The sequence below is a fragment of the Anolis sagrei genome, chromosome 3, assembly GCF_037176765.1.
Source record: "Anolis sagrei isolate rAnoSag1 chromosome 3, rAnoSag1.mat, whole genome shotgun sequence".
Lineage (NCBI taxonomy): Eukaryota > Metazoa > Chordata > Lepidosauria > Squamata > Dactyloidae > Anolis > Anolis sagrei.
Window position 1 is genome coordinate 73,521,930 of NC_090023.1, and position 21,087 is coordinate 73,543,016.

The 21,087-nt window shown below is 40.2% G+C and overlaps 1 protein-coding gene across 3 annotated transcripts in view; it reads right to left on the bottom strand.

The window, feature by feature from the left end:
* The window catches only part of DSCAM (DS cell adhesion molecule), a 396,804-nt gene that overhangs the window by 12,815 nt on the left and 362,902 nt on the right, over positions 1–21,087 (bottom strand). For 2 of the 3 annotated variants that reach the window (XM_060770299.2, XM_060770298.2), the window contains one exon: positions 20,186–20,488. In XM_060770299.2, the coding sequence (XP_060626282.2) occupies positions 20,186–20,488 (303 nt within the window). Of the gene's footprint in view, positions 1–13,722; positions 13,784–20,185; positions 20,489–21,087 lie in introns of those variants that run through there. The other variant, XM_060770300.2, reaches the window with a different exon arrangement.

A 21,087-nucleotide genomic window follows, 5' to 3' on the forward strand; every position in this document is an offset into this window, starting at 1 on the left:
ATGATGTCATGAGCGAAACCGTGAAGGGCCACCCAAGACGGGACGGTTGTGGCAGAGAGGTCAGACCAAGCGTGATCCCTGGGGAAGGCAATGGCAAACCACTCCAGTATCCTTGCCAAGAAAACTAAATGGACCAGTACAACCAGAGATATGTCGGTATGCCATTGGAAGATGGGACTCCCAGGTCGGAAGATGGCCAAAATGCTACTGGGGAGGAGCAGAGGATAAGTTCAACTAGCCCCAGATGTGATGACGCAGCTAGCTCAAAGCCGAAAGGAAGGCTAGCGGCCGACGGTACTGGAGGTGAACGACGAATCCGATGCTCTAAAGATCAACACACCATAGGAACCTGGAATGTAAGATCTATGAGCCAGGGCAAATTGGATGTTGTTATTGGTGAGATGTCAAGACTAAAGATAGACATTCTGGGGGTCAGCGAACTGAAATGGACTGGAATGGGCCACTTCACATCAGATGACCACCAGATCTACTACTGCGGACAAGAGGAACATCGAAGAAATGGAGTAGCCTTCATAATTAATAAGAAATTCGCTAAAGCGGTGCTTGGATACAACCCAAAAAATGACAGAATGATCTCAATTCGAGTGCAAGGAAAGCCTTTCAACATTACAGTGATCCAAATATACGCCCCAACCACGGCTGCTGAAGAAGCAGAAGTAGATCAGTTCTATGAGGATCTGCAGGAACTACTGGATAATACACCAAAAAGAGACATTATTTTCATTACAGGAGACTGGAATGCCAAGGTGGGAAGTCAAATGACAACTGGGATCACAGGCAAGCATGGTCTGGGAGAACAAAATGAAGCGGGACGCAGGCTGATAGAATTTTGCCAGGAAAACTCGCTGTGTATAACGAATACTCTCTTCCAACAACCTAAAAGACGGCTTTACACATGGACCTCTCCAGACGGTCAACACCGAAATCAGATTGACTACATCCTTTGCAGCCAAAGGTGGCGGACATCCATCCAGTCGGTGAAAACAAGACCTGGGGCTGACTGTAGCTCAGATCACGAACTTCTTATTGCCCAATTTAGAATAAAACTAAAGAGATCAGGGAAAATACACAGACCAGTTAGATATGATCTCACTAACATTCCTAACGAATATACAGTGGAAGTGAAGAACAGATTTGAAGGACTAGATTTAGTAAACAGAATCCCAGAAGAACTATGGACAGAAGTCCGAGACATTGTTCAGGAGGCAGCAACAAAGTACGTCCCAAAGAAAAAGAAAACCAAGAAGGCAAAATGGTTGTCTGCTGAGACACTGGAAGTAGCCCAAGAAAGGAGGAAAGCAAAAGGAAACAGGGATAAGGGGAGATATGCCCAGTTAAATGCGCAATTCCAGAGGTTAGCCAGAAGAGATAAGGAACTATTTTTAAATAAGCAATGCATGGAAGTGGAAGAAGACAACAGAATAGGAAGGACAAGAGACCTCTTCCAGAAAATTAGAAACATTGGAGGTAAATTTCAGGCAAAAATTGGTATGATAAAAAACAAAGATGGCAGGGACCTAACAGAAGCTGAAGAGATCAAGAGAAGGTGGCGAGACTATACAGAAGATCTGTATAGGAAGGATAATAATATTGAGGATAGTTTTGACGGTGTGGTGAATGAATTAGAACCAGACATCCTGAGGAGTGAGGTTGAATGGGCCTTAAGAAGCATTGCTAACAACAAGGCAGCAGGAGACGACGGGATCCCAGCTGAACTGTTTAAAATCTTAAAAGATGATGCTGTCAAGGTGATGCATGCCATTTGCCAGCAAATATGGAAAACACAAGAATGGCCATCAGACTGGAAAAAATCAACTTATATCCCCATACCAAAAAAGGGAAATGCGAAAGACTGCTCAAACTTCCGTACAGTGGCCCTTATTTCTCATGCCAGTAAGGTAATGCTCAAGATCCTGCAAGGAAGACTCCAGCAATACATGGAGCGAGAGTTGCCAGATGTTCAAGCTGGGTTTAGAAAAGGCAGAGGAACGAGAGACCAGATTGCCAATATCCGCTGGATAATGGAGAAAGGCAGGGAGTTTCAGAAAAACATCTACTTCTGCTTCATTGACTATTCTAAAGCCTTTGACTGTGTGGATCATAATAAATTGTGGCAAGTTCTTAGTGGGATGGGCATCCCAAGCCACCTTGTCTCTCTCCTGAGGAATCTGTACAAGGACCAAGTCGCAACAGTCAGAACTGACCACGGAACAACAGACTGGTTCAAGATTGGGAAAGGCGTACGGCAAGGCTGCATCCTCTCACCCAACCTTTTTAACTTGTATGCAGAACACATCATGCGATGTGCGGGGCTGGATGAATGCAAAGCGGGGGTGAAAATTGCTGGAAGAAACATTAACAACCTCAGATATGCAGATGACACCACTCTGATGGCCGAAAGCGAGGAGGAGCTGAGGAGCCTTCTAATCAAGGTGAAAGAAGAAAGCGCAAAAGCTGGGTTGCAGCTAAACGTCAAAAAAACCAAGATTATGGCAACAAGAATGATTGACAACTGGAAAATAGAGGGAGAAACCGTGGAGGCCGTGACAGACTTTGTATTTCTAGGTGCAAAGATTACTGCAGATGCAGACTGTGGCCAGGAAATCAGAAGACGCTTACTTCTTGGGAGGAGAGCAATGTCCAATCTCGATAAAATAGTAAAGAGTAGAGACATCAGACTGGCAACAAAGATCCGCCTAGTCAAAGCCATGGTATTCCCTGTAGTAACCTACGGATGTGAGAGCTGGACCTTAGGGAAGGCTGAGCGAAGGAAGATCGATGCTTTTGAGCTGTGGTGTTGGAGGAAAGTTCTGAGAGTGCCTTGGACTGCGAGAAGATCCAACCAGTCCATCCTCCAGGAAATAAAGCCCGACTGCTCACTGGAGGGAAAAATACTAGAGACAAAGTTGAAGTACTTTGGTCACATCATGAGGAGACAGGAAAGCCTAGAGAAGACAATTATGCTGGGGAAAGTGGAAGGCAAAAGGAAGAGGGGCCGACCAAGGGCAAGATGGATGGATGGCATCCTTGAAGTGACTGGACTGACCTTGAGGGAGCTGGGGGTGGTAACGGCCGACAGGGAGCTCTGGCGTGGGCTGGTCCATGAGGTCACGAAGAGTCGGAGACGACTGAACGAATGAACAACAACAACAACCTTTATTAGCAGCAAAACTTTAGATCTGAGATTTAATGGTGTTAATGAACCACCAAGTTGTAAAACAGCACTTCCATTTAAATAGATTAGAGACAACAATTAATAATATAATATAGGGCAACATAGGAAGACGATGAATATGCAGACCATAGAATGTGTAGACTCTCATAGGCAAAATGCAGAACAACTTCATATCATTACACATGGAATCATTGGGAACTGTTTGGAATTGTGTTCAATGGTCCCAAAATGTACCTTTAAATGGCACATCTCACCCAGCAGATAGAGAAGCAAGCAATGCACACAATGCATCAGTGTGTTGCTGTGTCCCTTCTTACATTCTCCTCCTAGCTTTGTAGCACTTGCCACGCTATATCTATTCCAATATGTTAGGAATAGAAAAACTGCAACCTGTGGGTTCCATGTGACCTCAACATTAGTTTTTTACACTGCATTGTCTCAGTTTAGTTTCACAAAAAATGACATCTTTTGGAGAAATTTTCACTTACAACAGGAAAAAATGTCTCCACAATTTTTACAAAATGAAAATTGAGAGTGTGTTTCTGGTTTTTGTTTGTTTTTTTAAAATCATTTTGAATATTTGTGGGCTCGGTGCACGCATTGTGGATCTTCAGAATGAAGAATTGGCTTCCAGACCATTTGTTGTGAATCATATCCATCAGGAGAGGTGGGTAAGAAATAAACATCATTATTATTAATAGATCGAACACTAACATTTAGGAATCACTGTATGAACACCAAGCACAAAGTAGCTGCACACAATAGCATCCTGCAACAAACTTACTGACAGCGGAAGGGGTGGAGAGCCAAAATGAATAAGAACATCAGCCCTGGCATTGTCTTACTCAACTGCTGAGTATGCCTGCCCTGTTTGGCACAAGCCTGTCTACGTTTAGGGCCTATAAAGCCCTAAACGACTCCAGCCCAGTTTACCTGTCCGAACGTATTCTCCCCTATGAACCATCTAGGTTGTTAAGATCGTCTGGAGGGGCCCTGCTCTCGGTCCCACCGGTCTCTCAGGCACGTCTGGTGGGGATGAGGGACAGGGCCTTCTCGGTGGTGGCCCCTCGATCTGGAACTCTCTCCCACTGGAGATCAGAACTGCCCCCTCCATTCTGTTGTTCAGAAAATGGTTGAAAACCTGGCTATGGGGTTTGGCTTTCGACGAGTGAATCAATATTTCTGTGATCGGATAGATGACGATGAATGATGGACAACGAATTCACTATGACGACTGACCATTGTTATTATGTGATTGCATTTTGCTGTTATAACGTTTTAATTGAATATGTTATATGATGTTTTTAATTATTGTTTTGTGATTTTATTGTTGGAAACCGGCCCGAGTCCCCCGATAGAGGGGAGAAGACCGGTATACAAAATTGCTGAATAAATAAAATAAATAAATACGCGAAGCAGGTGAATATAGCACTGAACAAAACATATAGAATAATCACAGGATGCCTCAAACCTACACCTGTTGATAGACTTTACAAGCTAGCTGGCATTGCCCTGCCTGATATGCCACGGGAAGTTGCTGCTGCGGGAGAAGTAAGATTGAACACTATGAAAGCCATCCACTGCATGACTATAGCCTCCTCCCAGTAGACTCAAATCACGGAAAAGCTTGATGAGAACCACCACTCCTCTTAATGTTCCCCCAGCAACTGGAAGAATATCCCTCTGGGTAACTAAACCAGGACATCCCAACTGGATGCCCCCTCCCCCTATGAAGGGCTTCCTCCAGGGGCAAACAAAGAATTGGCAACTTGGAACTCCCTGAGCCTGAGCGGACTCAGAAGTGGCAAACCTGGCAAAATGGCACCACCTAGAAGGATCCTCCACCTTGTGTGACTATGGAGCAGAACAAACAACTCCACATCTGTATGCTTACCCACAATACTCTGCCTCATGCACAGAGGAAGAATTGTTTAAAGCCACAAATACAGTTGCTGCTGCCTGATTTTAGTCAAAAATTATTTAGCTGCTTGTGCTCCCTCTATTTTATCAGTTTTATACTTATTTATACAATGCTTTTGACATGAAACAACAACATCTGCAGTATAACAATCTGTTTCTGACAAATCAGGATCCACAGTGTTAGCCTTAGTTTGATCATAGTCATAGCCCTACCAATACACAAATACATGGCAAACTAAGAAGTCTGCTCTTCCCTTAAATTGTCATTTAGCTAAAATGGGTTTCTATTCGGAAAGAACTGAAGGATGCTGTTACTATATGCCTTGAAGTGATTTCTGACTCATGGTGACCCTAAGGTGAACCTATCACAGGGTTTTCTTGGCAAGATTTATTCAGAAGGGGTTTGTTACTGCCTTCCCTCTTATGCTGAGAGAGTCCAGTTTTCACACCCAGGCAAGGATTTGAACTCAATTCTCCAGAATCATAGTTAGATGCTCAGAACCACTACCTGACTGTGGTTCATGTCTGAAGGATTCTGAAAACCAAAGATCACTTTCCCATGCCAGAGAGAATATTTCTGTGTTAGTTCTATGCTATTAATCAATTGATGGTTTGTTTTTTCCCATTTTCTGAGATCAGAAGAATTTTAAAATCCGTTATCATGAGCAGATTAAGCATATTTCTTAGTATAATTGGCTTATATATGCACAGTCAACCATTCATGCCTGTTTTTTTAAAAAAAAAATCCAAAAAAACAAACCTTGATGTTGCCATTTTGTATATATTATGCCATTGTACATAAGGGGACTTGAGCACCCACGGATTTTGGTATCCAGGGCATCCTGGAACCAAATTTCAAGAAATACCAAGGACTGACTGTACTACAGTTCTTTCTCAGCTATCCTGGGCCATCCTGACTCTGTGTTTTGCCTGGCAGGAAGCAGACTATGTAAGCTGGCCCTTTTATCTTCAGATATTGCTTCTTTGTTTTAAAATGCACTGACAAGTTTAACCTGAGCCAAACAATTGCTCCTTGTAACAAATTTACATTCAATGTATTGCTGAAGGCTTTCATGGCTGGAATCACTAGGTTCTTGTGGGTTTTTTCGGGCTATAGGGCCATGTTCTAGAGGCATTTCTCCTGACGTTTCGCCTGCATCTATGGCAAGCATCCTCAGAGGTAGTGACTCACTACCTCTGAGGATGCTTGCCATAGATGCAGGCGAAACGTCAGGAGAAATGCCTCTTGAACATGGCCCTATAGCCCGAAAAAACCCACAAGAACCTAATTTACATTCAATTTGTAAATCTCAATTTTGAGCTGGGTTCTAAACTGCAGACCTCATACCCATATTATTTGGCCTAATTTCTGGACTCTTTTCTGTACTGACCATCCTAACTGCTTGTGCCATCTCCAGGCAGACGAAGAGATGTGGAAACTTGAAATGCTGCACACTTCTCCAGCAGAGTTGGTTCTAATGAAGGTATTGCCCAACTGAATTCTGGATCCCTTCCCCCCCCACAGACCAATAAAAGATATCTTCTCCCCACACCTAAATTGGGATAGCTAGTAATTAAGGGATTCAGTTTTGCAGATCCTTTATGTTACAAATATTGGTCACAACGCAGTTTCAACTATCAATTGATTATTGCAAGAATGTACTTAATTATTATGCAACAGCTGTAGTACAGTGCTAGAACCATTGGTCTCAATGTCAGTTACATGCCACAAGTCATCAGCATTCAAGATTGTACCACAAATATGATATGGAGTACAACTTTGTGCCTTTAAAAGTGTCAAGGCTTTAGAAGACATCCAGATAAAATTTTAAGAAGCATCCTTAGCCTCCCAAGCTATGTGCCTAATGTCATTTTACTTCTAGAGACTGATCAGATTTCTATTGAATTTTAGATCTGGATGTATAAATTAAATTGTGGTTAAACTGATGTTCATGCCAAAAGTCTGGCCCCATTGACCCTTGGTGATCTATTCCAATCAAGGTGGAAAAAGTTAGCTGATTAGAAAATCCTAAACATTGAATTCTCATAAAACATCTTCCTAACCGTGGGCTACACAAAAGCCAAAGAAAACATGACAATGTTATCTAGGACACTGAGCTGCTAAACTACCTAAATGGATCATCTAGTTTTCCAGTCTTCAAAGACAATGGAAGGGCTCTTCTTTCTGTAGAGCACTTAGCCAATCTAATTATCCCAAAATATAGGAAGGCATTCTCTTTGGCTAAATTAAATGTACAGTACTTCCTTCTGCTCTACTGAAGGGAAGATATAACAAAGAAACACATGATGAATGCCTATATCCCTGTGAGGCTGAGGCAGTGGGAACTGTGGGGCACATTTTACTGAACTGTTCTTTTTACCAAGACCTTCAAAAACATTGTATAAATCCAATTTTAGATCTGTAAGGTTTTATGTTGACTATGTTCTGGCTGACCAGCACCCCAAATTACTGCCAAAGTTGCTAGCTTTTGTGCAGCAGCAATAGCTTCTCAGTGCAAGATGCTCCCTTAGAAGCTTTTAATACTTATTTTAGTTTTTACCTTTGTCATCTAAGCACTTAAATGTTTAATACTGTTTTATCTGTCATATTCAATACTGTCTTTTAACTCTGCTTTTGAGAATGCTTTCTAATACCTAAATGCATGTCATGTTCCCATGTTGAGTCTGTTCCCTCTTTTTTGTGCTGGTTATTGACCATAATAATAAATATGTATGTATGTTATTAGTAATGAATTTTATGTTACACACGCCACATTGTGTGCAACTAAGATATAATTATATAAGATATAACTTCTAAAAAGAAAACAGAATCAGAAAGCATTTAAAGTGAGATTTCACCCCTATATGATCAAGTATGTAGTGTTCTCCAGTTGCTGTTTTTAAAATGGTCTTTCATTCTTGGTGATCTCTCCCCTTTCTCTCTGCCACTTACTCCACTGTTATTCCACTTCCCTGCTTGAATCATTGCCCCACTGCAGCGCATCCTCCTTGATGAAGTAAGGCTGACAACCTGCATCAATCTCAAAATTGCTTCAAGCAAATTAAGACCTGATTTAAAAAAATGTCTACTGTACTTTTAAAGCACACAATGGAACTACCCAAGTGAGAAGCAAATTTGTCAATTTCAGAGTTTTCTGTTAGAATCTTGGGAGAGCTTTTTCATGTTCTTCTGTAAATGTTGTGTGGATGGAAAAGAATCGAAATAAGTACCCCAGGAGGACATATACAGATATATATCAGTAGAACTATGATAAGCATGTTCCTTCTCCCCTAGCATGAGTCCTATCTAAATGTTGATGGCAATTAGAAAAGGAATCAGTATCCTTTTCACATTACGAATGAATGTCCTGGGGATGATTTTTCACTAACAGCCATGTACTGAGGTAACATTTGATCAATGCTTCTCAGACTGCAGAAAAAATTTCAGGCTTCAAAAAAAAGAAAGGGCAAAAGCTGATTTTCAGGTGGGGAATGGAGAGAAATGAAAATCAGGCTGCTTACGGTGTATGCACCAGTCTTTGATCCCAATTTTGAAAGTTTGAACTATGTCTTTCTTCAAGAGAAATATATTTATGAAATAAAAGGAGGTTAAGCAAACTATGAGCACACATTAGTGTGATTTTAAAAAAAATAAGAAATCTTCCCTTACCTGATTCCTTCCTATCGCAAGCTGAAATATAAAACATCTGGACACCAGGCTGAAAAAGGCTGTTTTACAGCCAGTGTGTAGTGTACACTATGAGGGGGCTGCTAAGGTAGCAGAAATGGTCAACATTTTCTAATGTTGCACCATTAAGCTGTATTTCTGGCATTGCAGAGGGATAGGCTGGTGCCTGCTGATAGAGCCAAACTTCTTGTATGGTTCTGCAAAGGCGTTTAGAGTGTTTAGAGGTCTTCTTCTGAATGAGCAAAGACTACATTAAAATCAGCATATAAACTTTGTAAAAAGTTCTATAAAAGACATTGTTGTGACTTTGTTTTTGGGTTTCAATCTGTTGAGGTTAAATAGCTTGTCATCTGTTTGATAGATGATTTCCACACCGATGGGAAGCTTCCCATGAACAAGGTGCAGTATCATAGCTATGAAAGTGGAAAATAAAGCTGTGCAATAACACATCCCCATTTGACACCTGATTCCACCTAAAATGGGTCACTTTATCTTGTTGTTCAAGACTTGCCATCATGTCATCGTGGAGGAGCTGCAGGATTTTTTCAATGAGCTGGTGGACTTTTTGTGTCAGCTCTGGTCCACTCTCTTTAAAGATTTCAATGGGGATTCCCTTAGGTCTGCTGGCTGTGTTTTTTTTTTTTAATTGGCTGATGCTGCAAGCTCATCCCTGGTTTGTTGCTGCAAATTTTTCAAGAGAACTATGTTGGAGCAGCAGTTAAGGAAGTTATGGTAGCACTTTGTCAAACATAGTACAATTGATTTTTTTTTATCCTTTAGAAGTTTCATTCCATCTGATGAATATAGAGGGTGCATGTCATTATTTGTTGGGCCATAGATGACATTTGTGGCTTTAAATAATCCCTGTGCATCATGGACATCTGGAAAGTGTTGAATATCTTGGTGTTTTTGTCCACCAGATGTTCTTGAATTCTGTGGTCCTTCTTTGGACCTCAAGCTTTTGCAGTTGCATAAAAAAAATTCTTAGCAGCACAGCTGGTGTCTCTTTACCATTTTTGGAAGACTTTGGAAGCAGCTGATATAATTCCTTTCAACTGTACATGGCTTCTAACAGAATTCAAGGTGGATAAACACCATTTCTTTTCATCGAAACACTGAATTGTTGAAGTTGCTTTCACATAAAAAAACAAAAGGGAACCTGACTGGATAAACACATTTTTCATAACACGTTTTGTTTGGTCCTTCTGTCACATTTTATTTTCTGGCTAGATAATAGTAGACTGGCAAGAATCCCTCCAGAGAGACAAAGACAAAAATTCAAGCTGTGAGTAGACCTGTGATTGCACTCTGAGTCTCTGAAATAGATTTCTGCCTCATGCTGTTTTGGTCTCTATCACACAAGAGAGTGCACTCTCAGATCCACATGTTTAAATTCTTGTATCAGTAAAACAAAGCAATAAATAATGAAAGTAGTCTCCCATTTCTTTTACTTGGCTTCCACTATTAACTTTTGGAAGCACAGTGCTATTATTGTTGTGTGCCTTCCAGTATTTATGACTTATGTGAACCCTGGTCAACTTTATCATAGGTTTCCTTGGCAGAATTTATTCAGAGGCAATTTGTTTTCCTCTTCCTCTGTGGCTCAGAGAGTGAGAGTTTCCCAAGGTGGGGAATCAAATCCTGGTCTCCCATTGTGCTAGTCCAATGTTTAAACCATTACACCATTCTGTCCAAAAACACATTATCTGGACACTAATGTGAACATTGTATTTTCTTCTGGCATTGTGCTAAACACACTCTTTATAGTAGCAGTCATTGAGCACTATAAAATAGGATTTTTCTCTATCTTGCTATACACTGTTCACCGCAAGTTCAGGATCAGAAAGAGAAATAGATATAATAAGAGTCTGCTTTGCAGATATTTACAAAGGCACCTACAAGCCTTCAGAGCCTTGAAAAATTACTTTTTTAGAGCCCATTTCCAAAATCCTTCAGTCAACATGGCTATTGGCTATTTTAGTGAGGGGATTATAGTTATACACAATTTGTAGCTTTTTTTTTTACATTGCTGACAGAATATGTAAGGGTTTTTTTTACAAGCCTGCCTTTACTGTACTGTTAAAAATAAGGTAGAAATTTAAAAACTATTTATGGATGGAAGTGGGATACTCAGTTCTTTTGGGTTTTTTTTGGGGGGGCTATATGGCCATGTTCTAGAGGCATTTCTCCTGACGTTTCGCCTGCATCTATGGCAAGCATCCTCAGAGGTGAGGAAGTGGGATATTTTAAAACCCAAAGATGACTTTGGAATTAGACTAAGTAAGCCTCATTGAACCCACTTAGAGAAATCTCTGAGTAAGCAGGAATAAAATTAACCTATAAGAATCATTCTGACTTCTGCTCTATTAAAATATGTTTATTGATTGTCTTATTTGCTGTACCAGGCTAATACTTCTTATAAGTTCCTGAGTCACTTTGGATTCAACGAGAAAGGCTTTGTGGGGGGAGGGACATCTGTTCCTCAAGCAATTTAACTTAAGCTAGCTACAAACATTATGGGTGTCATATAGTACATGTGGGACTGGATGTGTAGCTAAGCAAGGAAATTTGGCTCCATCCTGTCCCAGGTATAAAGCAAGGGAAGTGGGGAATTACAGTCAATTTCCAAGTTATGAACAAGATAGGTTCTGTAGATTTGTTTTTAGGCTGAATTTGCATGTAAATATTAGCTTTGGATCACATAGGGAAGGGTTAATGCTTCTGTGGTGGTTTGATTTGCTGTCCGTGCTCCTGTTCAGAAGATTTAACCTCATTTTCTGTCCCTGTGATAATTTGACTTTGAAAAATTTGGCTTGTTGTGGAAACAAGAATTGTTGAGAAAGCTTCAGTTGAGTCACCTCTTCCCTATGATAACTCTTTCAGAAGTGAATTTCCCTTCCAGGGGTAAAGTTCTCTCACTTCCTGTTGTCTCACCCACATTCTTAACTATGAGTCTTTTGTAAGTCAGATGTCTGTAACTTAAGGCCTGCCTGTACAATATGACTGCTGAATCCATTTAGGGAGCAACCATCAAAGAGGCATCTATTCAGGGGTCATCTATCAGATTTGGACAATGCTGCAACATGCTCAGAAATGCTGAAATTAGAGATGCCACTCAATTATGGTGTGAAGCATAGATGTGAGCCAAATATCCACTGGGAAAGTATGCAGTGTAGGTAAATAGTCCAGTCCATCATCACAGTCCATCATCACATTTGCAATAAAGTTGTGGCCAACAATTAACCTGAAACCGATGTTACCTCTCCTCCTCCTCAGGGTCAAACCATTATGCTATGTTCATTTACTAGAGATGAGTTTTGTATCTGAAAATTGAAATTTCTTTTCAGCCAAGACATATTGCTCAGTGGGACAGCACACATCCATGCTGCCTGCTGTTTTATTGATTGCTCAATGGCACTATCCAGTACTGCAAGGTATTTACGTTTGTGCAATTTTACACTATAAAACCAGCAAATAGAATCTTAGCCCATGTTTCTTGCCATTACTCTGGCTTTTTCCTAGTGAGATGTTGTGCTTTCATAGAGTTTTAAAAAACCGCAAGTACAAGCCAACAAGGTATTGTGTGCTTGGTGCCATTATGACATGAATAACAGAAAATAGCAACAGTCATGTGAAAACTCTCTTAAAATCACAAGAAAATCCCTTTTCCCCACATTGGCACTCTTAGCATACATACTTTACATTTTAAGGCAGAAGACAAGACAAAGGACAATTGATTGAGCTCTATATGCAAATAAAAGAATCTTAAACGAGGATGTTGAGAACTGAATCTTGGACATCCAGCATGAAAAGCATAAATGAAGTGAAATGGTGAAGAAACTTTGGTGTTATGGGTTGCTTGAGGGAAACCATTAAGGCACAATCATCATTAGACAAAACCCAAATCTATTGAACCATCTGCAAATCTAGAGTTGCAAAGAGGTGAATATATTGATATTAAATTGAATAATCTAAAGACTTTGTAAAGAGGTTTATTTTACTTATTAGCATACCAGATTTGTGGCAGTTCAAGGGCATTTTTGTAGGCTCTGAAAACTACTTTCCAGTTCTTTTATTTGTTTCTAGCAGGTTAAAGCATTTGTGGCTGAAAAGTACTGAATAATTAATTATTTCATTTTTGCAGGCTTCGCCACAGTTTAAAGAACTAAATGCTAATTTCATGGTCTTGTGGTTTCAACTATCCTAGGCATTTTCACGTTGACTAATTTTCTTAAATGTGGAAAACTAAACATTATATTATAAAGAATGTGTCCAAGCAAAGGGCTGCATGGAAATACTAGGCAAGTTAGCATAACTACCATATGCAACAAAGCACCAACTCACTACAAAAATAATGGAGCTGGCATGGAAGCTGCTGGGAGAGAAAAGAAGGTTATGCTCACTTGATCGAACTGTGAGAGGGAACTGGCCCAAAATGGAATGGAGATTTTGCAAGGTGGAACAAGGCGACTTTTGGCCTCTGGGTCTGCTGTCCTTTCTCATGGGCCATCAGAAATTCAAGGGCCATTTCCTGGTGCTCCATGTTCTGGACCAATGTACCATCTACCTCTTGTAGCCTCTGCCCTGGACAATGTCTTGCTAATTATACATTTAGGAATATTTTAAGAGGTGGAAATTACAGTCAAGTTTCAAAGAGACAGTACTATAAATGCACATTTTAAATAACTCTCTGCCTTTCAAATTATTCAAATTAAGTCAAGCAAGAAATGCAAAATAGGTGTCCTTATGTTGCCACCATCCATAATATGTATGTGTATTTGTGCAGAGGCAATGGGCACTCCAGAAACCTGATGTAGATGAATGATTCTACAATTGGGACGGATAACAACGGTGGCAAATTCATGCAAACTGTATTAATATTTAAATCTCCAAATAAAATGATTGATTTAAAATTCACTCACACTGCTGCAACTCATGGGGCTTTGGGGCTCATTGATGTATAGGATGCTGGTGGAAAGCTGGACATAACAGAAAATGAAAAGGAGAGTTTGTCCAATAAAGGTGAATGGTAGAGCACTGAGGACAAATAAAAGAAATCACTTCTTCATGTTGTGCATTAACTTTAGTCCTCACTACCTAAGATAAGGTAACAGTTTCCCTTTGACATTAAGTCTCGTCATGCCCGACCTAAAGATAGGGTGTCAATTACCATATTTGGCAGCCTTAAAAGGTGATTGAATGAATTCATGGAGGACAAAATAGTTAACGGCCATGGTGCATACAGATTCCCTGCAGCACCTAAAGTCACCAGCCTATGGATATTAGTTGATGAAGATCATTAGTGAGACATAGCCATTTTATTCATGTCTTGTTGGTGATCTTTAACATGCAACTAGTTAATTATTGTGTGAACAGAATGCTGGGTTTTGGTATTATTTCTGGTATGAACTAGATCTCTTTATGGGCTAAGTGTTTACCATGCTACCTGAATAATGAAGTACCTATTTGTCTTTACCTATCATGTTTGTTTAACACTTTTTGATATAATGGCTATGACAGAAAATTTAACAGACAATAGAATATACCTATTTATGGATGGGGTAATGTAACAGTTGAATGGTTTGAGTGTTAGGAGACTAGAATTCAAATCCCTGCTTTGCTCAACACCATGGATACCGAGTGGGTGACTTTGGGCAAACCACTTTCTCTGTCAGCCTTAGAGGAAGGCAACTGCGAATTTCCTCTAAATAAACTTTGCCAAGAACACTCTATATAAGGGTCATCTTAAATCAGAATTAATTCGAAAGCACATATCAATAACAAAAAAGTAACATCAGAATTGGGATGGTGGATATTCATTTATATCACACTTTTATTTCTTGATTGAGACACAAAGCAATACTATATGTGCATATGTGTGGGAGATCTTTCTAAAAGGATATTTTCAAAGTTATTTGTAAAGGGCATTTTGAATGCAGTTTTCCAAATTTTAATCTTCTATATCTCTGTTTAATCTTACACTGCTTCACAGCAATATCATGTCAACATTAGTTACAATGTGCAATGAATCGAGACAGTGTTTGCAAAAGTTCATGATTTACTGCAGTGATTCTAATTAACATGATTATGCAATGAATTTATTCCCGTAATAATGAATAACTGAATACAAATGATGTCCCTAAAACACTTAGGGCCTGAATATAAATCTGTAAATCCCCTGTTTGGTTTTGCTGGTGTTCCAGATTATGGAGATTTCAGCAGGGAAAACTGAGGCTGGGATTTGGTGCTAAAACTTTAGTGGGCAATTGCATCATTTAGAAGTAATTAAAATGTTTAGAATATCAAACACTGCTGAATTATTTACTTGGCATGCAAAAGGAGCCAAAGTAATGATCGGACTTTAGGATGACAAAAAATTATACAGTCCAACAATAAAGAAAATCTTGGCGCCTTGGTTTTTAGGCCTGTTCCTGAAGTTATTTGGGGCACTGATTCAGAAAACTGCATTGGATAGACCACATCAGCTCTAATTTATACATATGTTTATCATGATTATCTATGGGCAAGCAGAAGGTGACTGTTAGATTGCATATGTTTTATATCTCAAAAACTAGAAGTGATAGAGAAAAACTGGTAATATTTTTGGAACCAGCAGGTCAAATATGTCATTGAATGTTTGCCATCCTTTGTTGGAAACTGTCTTAAATTCCCGCGGGGAGATGGGACATGTTATAAATTAAGTTTTTATTATTATTGAACATACCCAGAAACAAGTATAATGTCTGAGGCACCAAAATGTGTGTTGGCTTGTGCTATCTGTGTATTGACTAGAGGGAGGGAATTTTTCAGCTTTACTAATTTAAGAAGGAGAGGAATTAATTTTTCCTACCATATTATTACAACTTTATCAACTTATTCTTATGGATAGCCCTATGAATAAAACATAGGGAGGATGGGGGGGGGGACACACAGATAGCTCTGTTTGTAAAGTGTTGAGAAAATTCCTAAGTGTTTGGACTTTACGCATGCTACTGTAGACAAAAATGTTGCATTGTTAGATTTTTCTTAGTAGAAAACTATTAGAAATTTTGAATTACCAAAACACCAGTTTCAGGCAGGCAAAGTGCTGTTAGAACAGAATTGCCATCATCGGAAGCATAGCTATATGGTGGGTCCTTGGTATCCAGTGGGGTTTGGTTCTACGACCTCCCATAGATACTAAAATCCATTTATGCTCAAGTTCTATAATATACCATGGCATAATAAAATAGCTTATATAAAATGGTAAAATCAAGGTTTACTTTGTGGGATTTAATATATATGTTTTAAGCCATGTATGAGTGAGCTGACTGTGCTGTTCAGACATTCTGGGAGTTTCAATCTAACAACATCAGATAGGCCACAGTTTTTTAATTCCCCCTGAAAAGGTCAATACTTGGAAAGGAAGCAATGCATTTGCAATACCAAAGGGAATTGAAAGACCAATTCACATGGCCCATATGGCACCCCGTGTGCCCTCCCTCCTTCCCCAACATATGGGAGAAAGGGCAGCAATGTGTGTTGCCCTGCCACACTTTCCACTCTTTTGGATAGCACCACCGGAGCTATCTGAAAAACACTTTCCTCCTCATGGTGGCAGAGGAAGAGCCTTCCAACACTTCCCCTCCACTTTGGAAGGAATGTGGGTGGAGCCTGCCAAGCATTGTCTGATGGTCCTTGGCAAAATGGGGCTATTTAGCCCCATGTGAAGAGGTCATTAGGGGGATCACATTGAATCTGGAGCTTTCTTTCCTCACATAAGTGTTCCCTGCACATGATATCCTCCTACAAGAGAACCTGTTATAAAATATATGTTGTTGTTGTTGGGGAGATATTGAAATCTGAAATGTGCATGCAATGCAGGCAGTTTCTCTGTTTAAGAAGACATTTAAATTTGTTTAACAGGAGGTTCATCTACTGGTGGGGGGGGGGGGGAGAGCAAAATGAAGTCACTGACACCCTGCACCTAAGAATCCTCCCTCTCCAAATGACATTTTCTTCAAACCTCAAATTACTCATATTGTATATTAGTGTATATAGCCAGCATTGCCCAGGTGTCCTGAAGATCTGCTGAACCCCTGCTTTCTCCCTTCTCCAGTTCTGAGAAGGCCATTGTCTCCATGGCAATGCTCTGGCAACTCTCTTTGGGCAGGTTCTCTTTGTCTCTCTCTCTTTCCTTCCTCTGTTTCCTTCATACACGTTCTTCCTCACGCTTTTCTTTCTCTCTGTCTGTCTTCCCTAGCTTTCCTTCATACACTGTACTCCCCCTATTTTCTCTTCCCTTATTTTTCTCCCCCTTATCTCTTCTTTCTTGTGTTCCTTTCTCTTCCCTTCTTTCTCCTTCTTTTCTCACCTCCTCTCATAATCTTTTCCCTCACTTCACTCCTTTTTCTTTTTCCTCCCCCTTCAATTTGTTTTCCTTCTTTTTCTCTTCCTTTTCTTTCTTTCCTCCCTTCTCCTCATGCAAAAGTTACCTAGTAATAACCAAGCAATTTCATTCCTTTACTTTTCCTTAGCTCTAGGCCTAAAAGGGTAACTGACTAATATGTCAGAGTGCAAACCTAACTCATCCTAGTCAGCTCAAGTGAATCTTGGCTAGATGTGTTGAATCTAAACCCCCCCCCCCCCCACCCTCGGCTTAAGAATGTAAGAAATCACTTAGAGTTACACTGCTGATGGTCCTGGCCTTCCTGTTGGGATGAGGGTTCATCTTTAGCCCCTTTTGTGTGGAGCTCTTCTGAAAGATGCAGTTATACTTGCAAACGTCTTAGCAGCCATTCTCTGAGATAAACCAACACAAGTGGGCAAAGCAGGCATCAGGATGGTTCAGTTGGAAGAAGGTTTTTGTTTATTCCTAGCCTCCTATAGCTGCCACATCTTCAATTAGGATTGCGCTGTTAGAGAAGAACACTGGAAAAAATATTTCATGCCTTTCCAGGTAAAGAGGATTATTTGGTAGCTTCACCACTATAGCAGCAAATCTTTGTCTGCATGAATTATTATAGAGGAGAAGCAAGTAATCCAAGACAAGCTAAAGTGAAATATCTGTGTTGTGAAAAATGTTACAAAACACTTTGCTATTAATCTTGCAGCAACAGCAAGAGTGTTGCTCTGAAAGCAATGCAATAGAAAAACTGAGCCTGATGAGGATGTTTTATAGAAATTGAATACTTTAGATGGGAGAGTACTGTACTTTAAGACCTGATTCGTCCACATTTGTCTTTTTAAGATAAAGAAAAATATGAAATTATGACCAAAACCTTATTTTAATAACTGAAATTGATTTAACTTTTCCTTATGTCTTCTATTCCTTGCTTTTCAGATAGAATTTAATAAATTAAAAACCAGAGAGCCATACCAAACATTCACAATCTAGCATTAAAAACCAAACTATGGTCACTGAAGCCCAAGAGCTTGTATAAAAGTGTCAGCGTATCCTCCAATATTTCACAGATGAAAACAAGGACACATGTGGTCAAATACAATTAGAATGTGATCAAGGTGACAACAGTTATGAATGAGGAAGAACTAGGAAAGGCTGCAGCAGATTGCTTTTGCCTAAGTCTACCGGGAAGAACAAGATTCTACTCCTCATTTCCTCTCTTCCTATGATGATGAGTGCAAACTAGTTTTGCTGTTTAAGCGCAGCTCGCAGTAATTGAAATAAGCCAAGGATAAAGCGGGAAAAAGAGAGAAGTGATACATTGGAGGAGAAGGAGAAGAGGAATAAAAAATAGGGACATTTTAAACACAGTTGAAAAGGTGAGACAATAAAGTATTAGACAGAGGATTCATCAGGAATATCTCTGCTGAACTAAGGGCGCATCCAGACAGCCCCTTCAACAAAAAAAGGGGGCTGTTCAGATAACGTTCTGAGCAACCCACAATTTTGTGGCAATTTCATTAGATAGTGGATTTATTCTGCACCTTCTTGGAAGGCGCAGGATAAACCCACTATTTCCAGTGTCTGAATTGTAGTCCAGACACCATTCCCACAGTTTTCTGGATAAATTAGTCCCGAAAACTGTGTGAATCCCAACCCACTCCCCAAAAGCCCTAAAACCCCTTTTGGTGCCAGAGCTCTCCTGGCAGGTAGAAATGATGTGCCAGGAGATTGGGGGGGGGGGGGTGGTTTAGGGCTTTCAAGGAGTGGGGTTGAGACTCCAAGTATTCTCCTGGGGCAGTCCCAGAAGAACACCTGGACACCCAACCCTAGAAAGCTCGAGCTTTCTGGGATATGTGTGGATAGGGGCCCAGGAACATCAGCATTTTTTAAACATAGATGCTCCTGAGATAAAGGGCTGTGTAGTAGCGCCCTAAGATGACTGGAGAATATAAATCAGGCTGTCACTTCAGACTGAAATGGAATCATCCTCATCATCAATGAAGACTTTGAGGGTGGGGGAGAGAACATTTGCATAACTGAAGCACTGTAGACTAGATACAGTTTCTTGGGCAGAAGGTTTAGGAAATGCGCATTTAAGCTGCTCTGGCTTCTCTCCCTATGTGTATGTAATGTAATGTATGATCCTATAATGTGATATGTTTGGTGCTATTATTTTCCACAACCTAAGGGAAACAATCCTAGCTTATTCATGCGAGAGTTCCCACCCCAAAATTTTAATGAATGGATCACTAAAGACTGAACGGTTTACTAAATGACAGCAAAATGATTAAGCTTTGTAGCCAAATCATGATGACCCCAATGAGAACAATATAAATGAATTAAGCAACATTAAATACTGATGAAAAATTACCACAAATGAAGGATTTTGACATTTCTGGAAACTTTTCAGAAAAAAAAGTAAAACAAGCTGTTCTCAGTTCTAAAAGGGTTCCCATTGATCATATTGTATGCTTCACGGTGATGTGAGAATGTGGTGATTATTGGACTTTGGTGGTCAGGTGAAGTGCCTTTTTACATACCCTGCATTTACATTTAATAAAATGTAAAATAAGCCTCATATGTATTTAGGGTTGCCAGATCTCAGGGCCTGGACTCCTCCTGGGGAGGGATAAGAGTGCCAGGGCAATAGTATTGCCTTGAAGTGTGTGTGCATGCATACATACACATATTGCTATGTGTTGCTTTATGTGGGCTCATTTGAAAAGTCTGCTGTGGACTCTTCAGGAGACCTGCCAGGCCCCCTCCTACCTCTCTCAAACATCACTAGGGGCTGTTCCAATGTCTAGGGTCTGGGACCTGAAGCTTCAGGGCTTGTGGTGTTCCTGACCTGGTAACACTCTATGGACCTACTTTGTAAAGAATTGGTAGAAATATATTTATTTTTTAGGGGCAATATTAAGATATGTTGAAAACCTGGCTTATGTAAGGTAGCATTCACTGCTGCCGGGATTAGGAAGGTGGCACCAAGACCTACCTGGCCGATGTGCCTTTGGGACAGCCATGTTTGCCACACGTCCTCCGTCCTGAGGTTTGGGAGGTGATGCAGTGAATCTGCAGATCCCCGATTCAGATGGGGTGCTTGAGGTCAGGCTGTCTGTGTACTCATTAGTCCCTGCTGTAAGCTGCTCCGATGAAGTGTCTGATATGAAGCATTCCGTGATGGTGAACTTGGCATGCCTCAGCTGCTCTTCCATCTTGGCATGTTCATATGCTCGTGCTAGCTCTTCGTATGTGGAGGAGGCACTTTCTGTAGAGACCATGCTGCTTCTTGCTCGATCTAAACAACAAAGGGAAGGCAGTCACTTCAGGAGGGAGCTCTCTTGATGGGCTTTTAAATAAATGATGTAAAAGGTTACACAGACAAATTAAAGTTTCATTCTTCACATTTAGCTGCTATTCAGTTTGAGCAGGAAGATCATGATAGGGCATAGTAAAAGACTTATGAGAGAGCAAAGTAAAAATCTAATGATAATGCAAACCAGACTGTGAAAAAGAAAATGTGTATGTTGGATGAAGTGCTGGTTAACATTCTTATTACTCTTATCATTTCACTTCTAACAGCAAAGTGAGTTTTTGCCCTGGATTACGGTTGTGGATGGCGTTGTTTTTAACAGCAAATGTAATGGTTTTAAAATGTTTAATGTGCATTAATTTTAATTCTTAATGTAAATGTTTATTTTAACTGTATGTTGTTTTAAGGCATTGAATAGTTGCCTATATGTAAAGCCGCCTTGAGTCCCCTTCAGGGTTGAGAAAGGTGGGGTATAAACAGGGTAAATAAATAAATAATATCAGACAGAGGGGGGTAACTGGAGCCCACAGAAAATGGATCCACAAGAATACTGATCCTGGAAGACTATCATACTTGTCCAATGT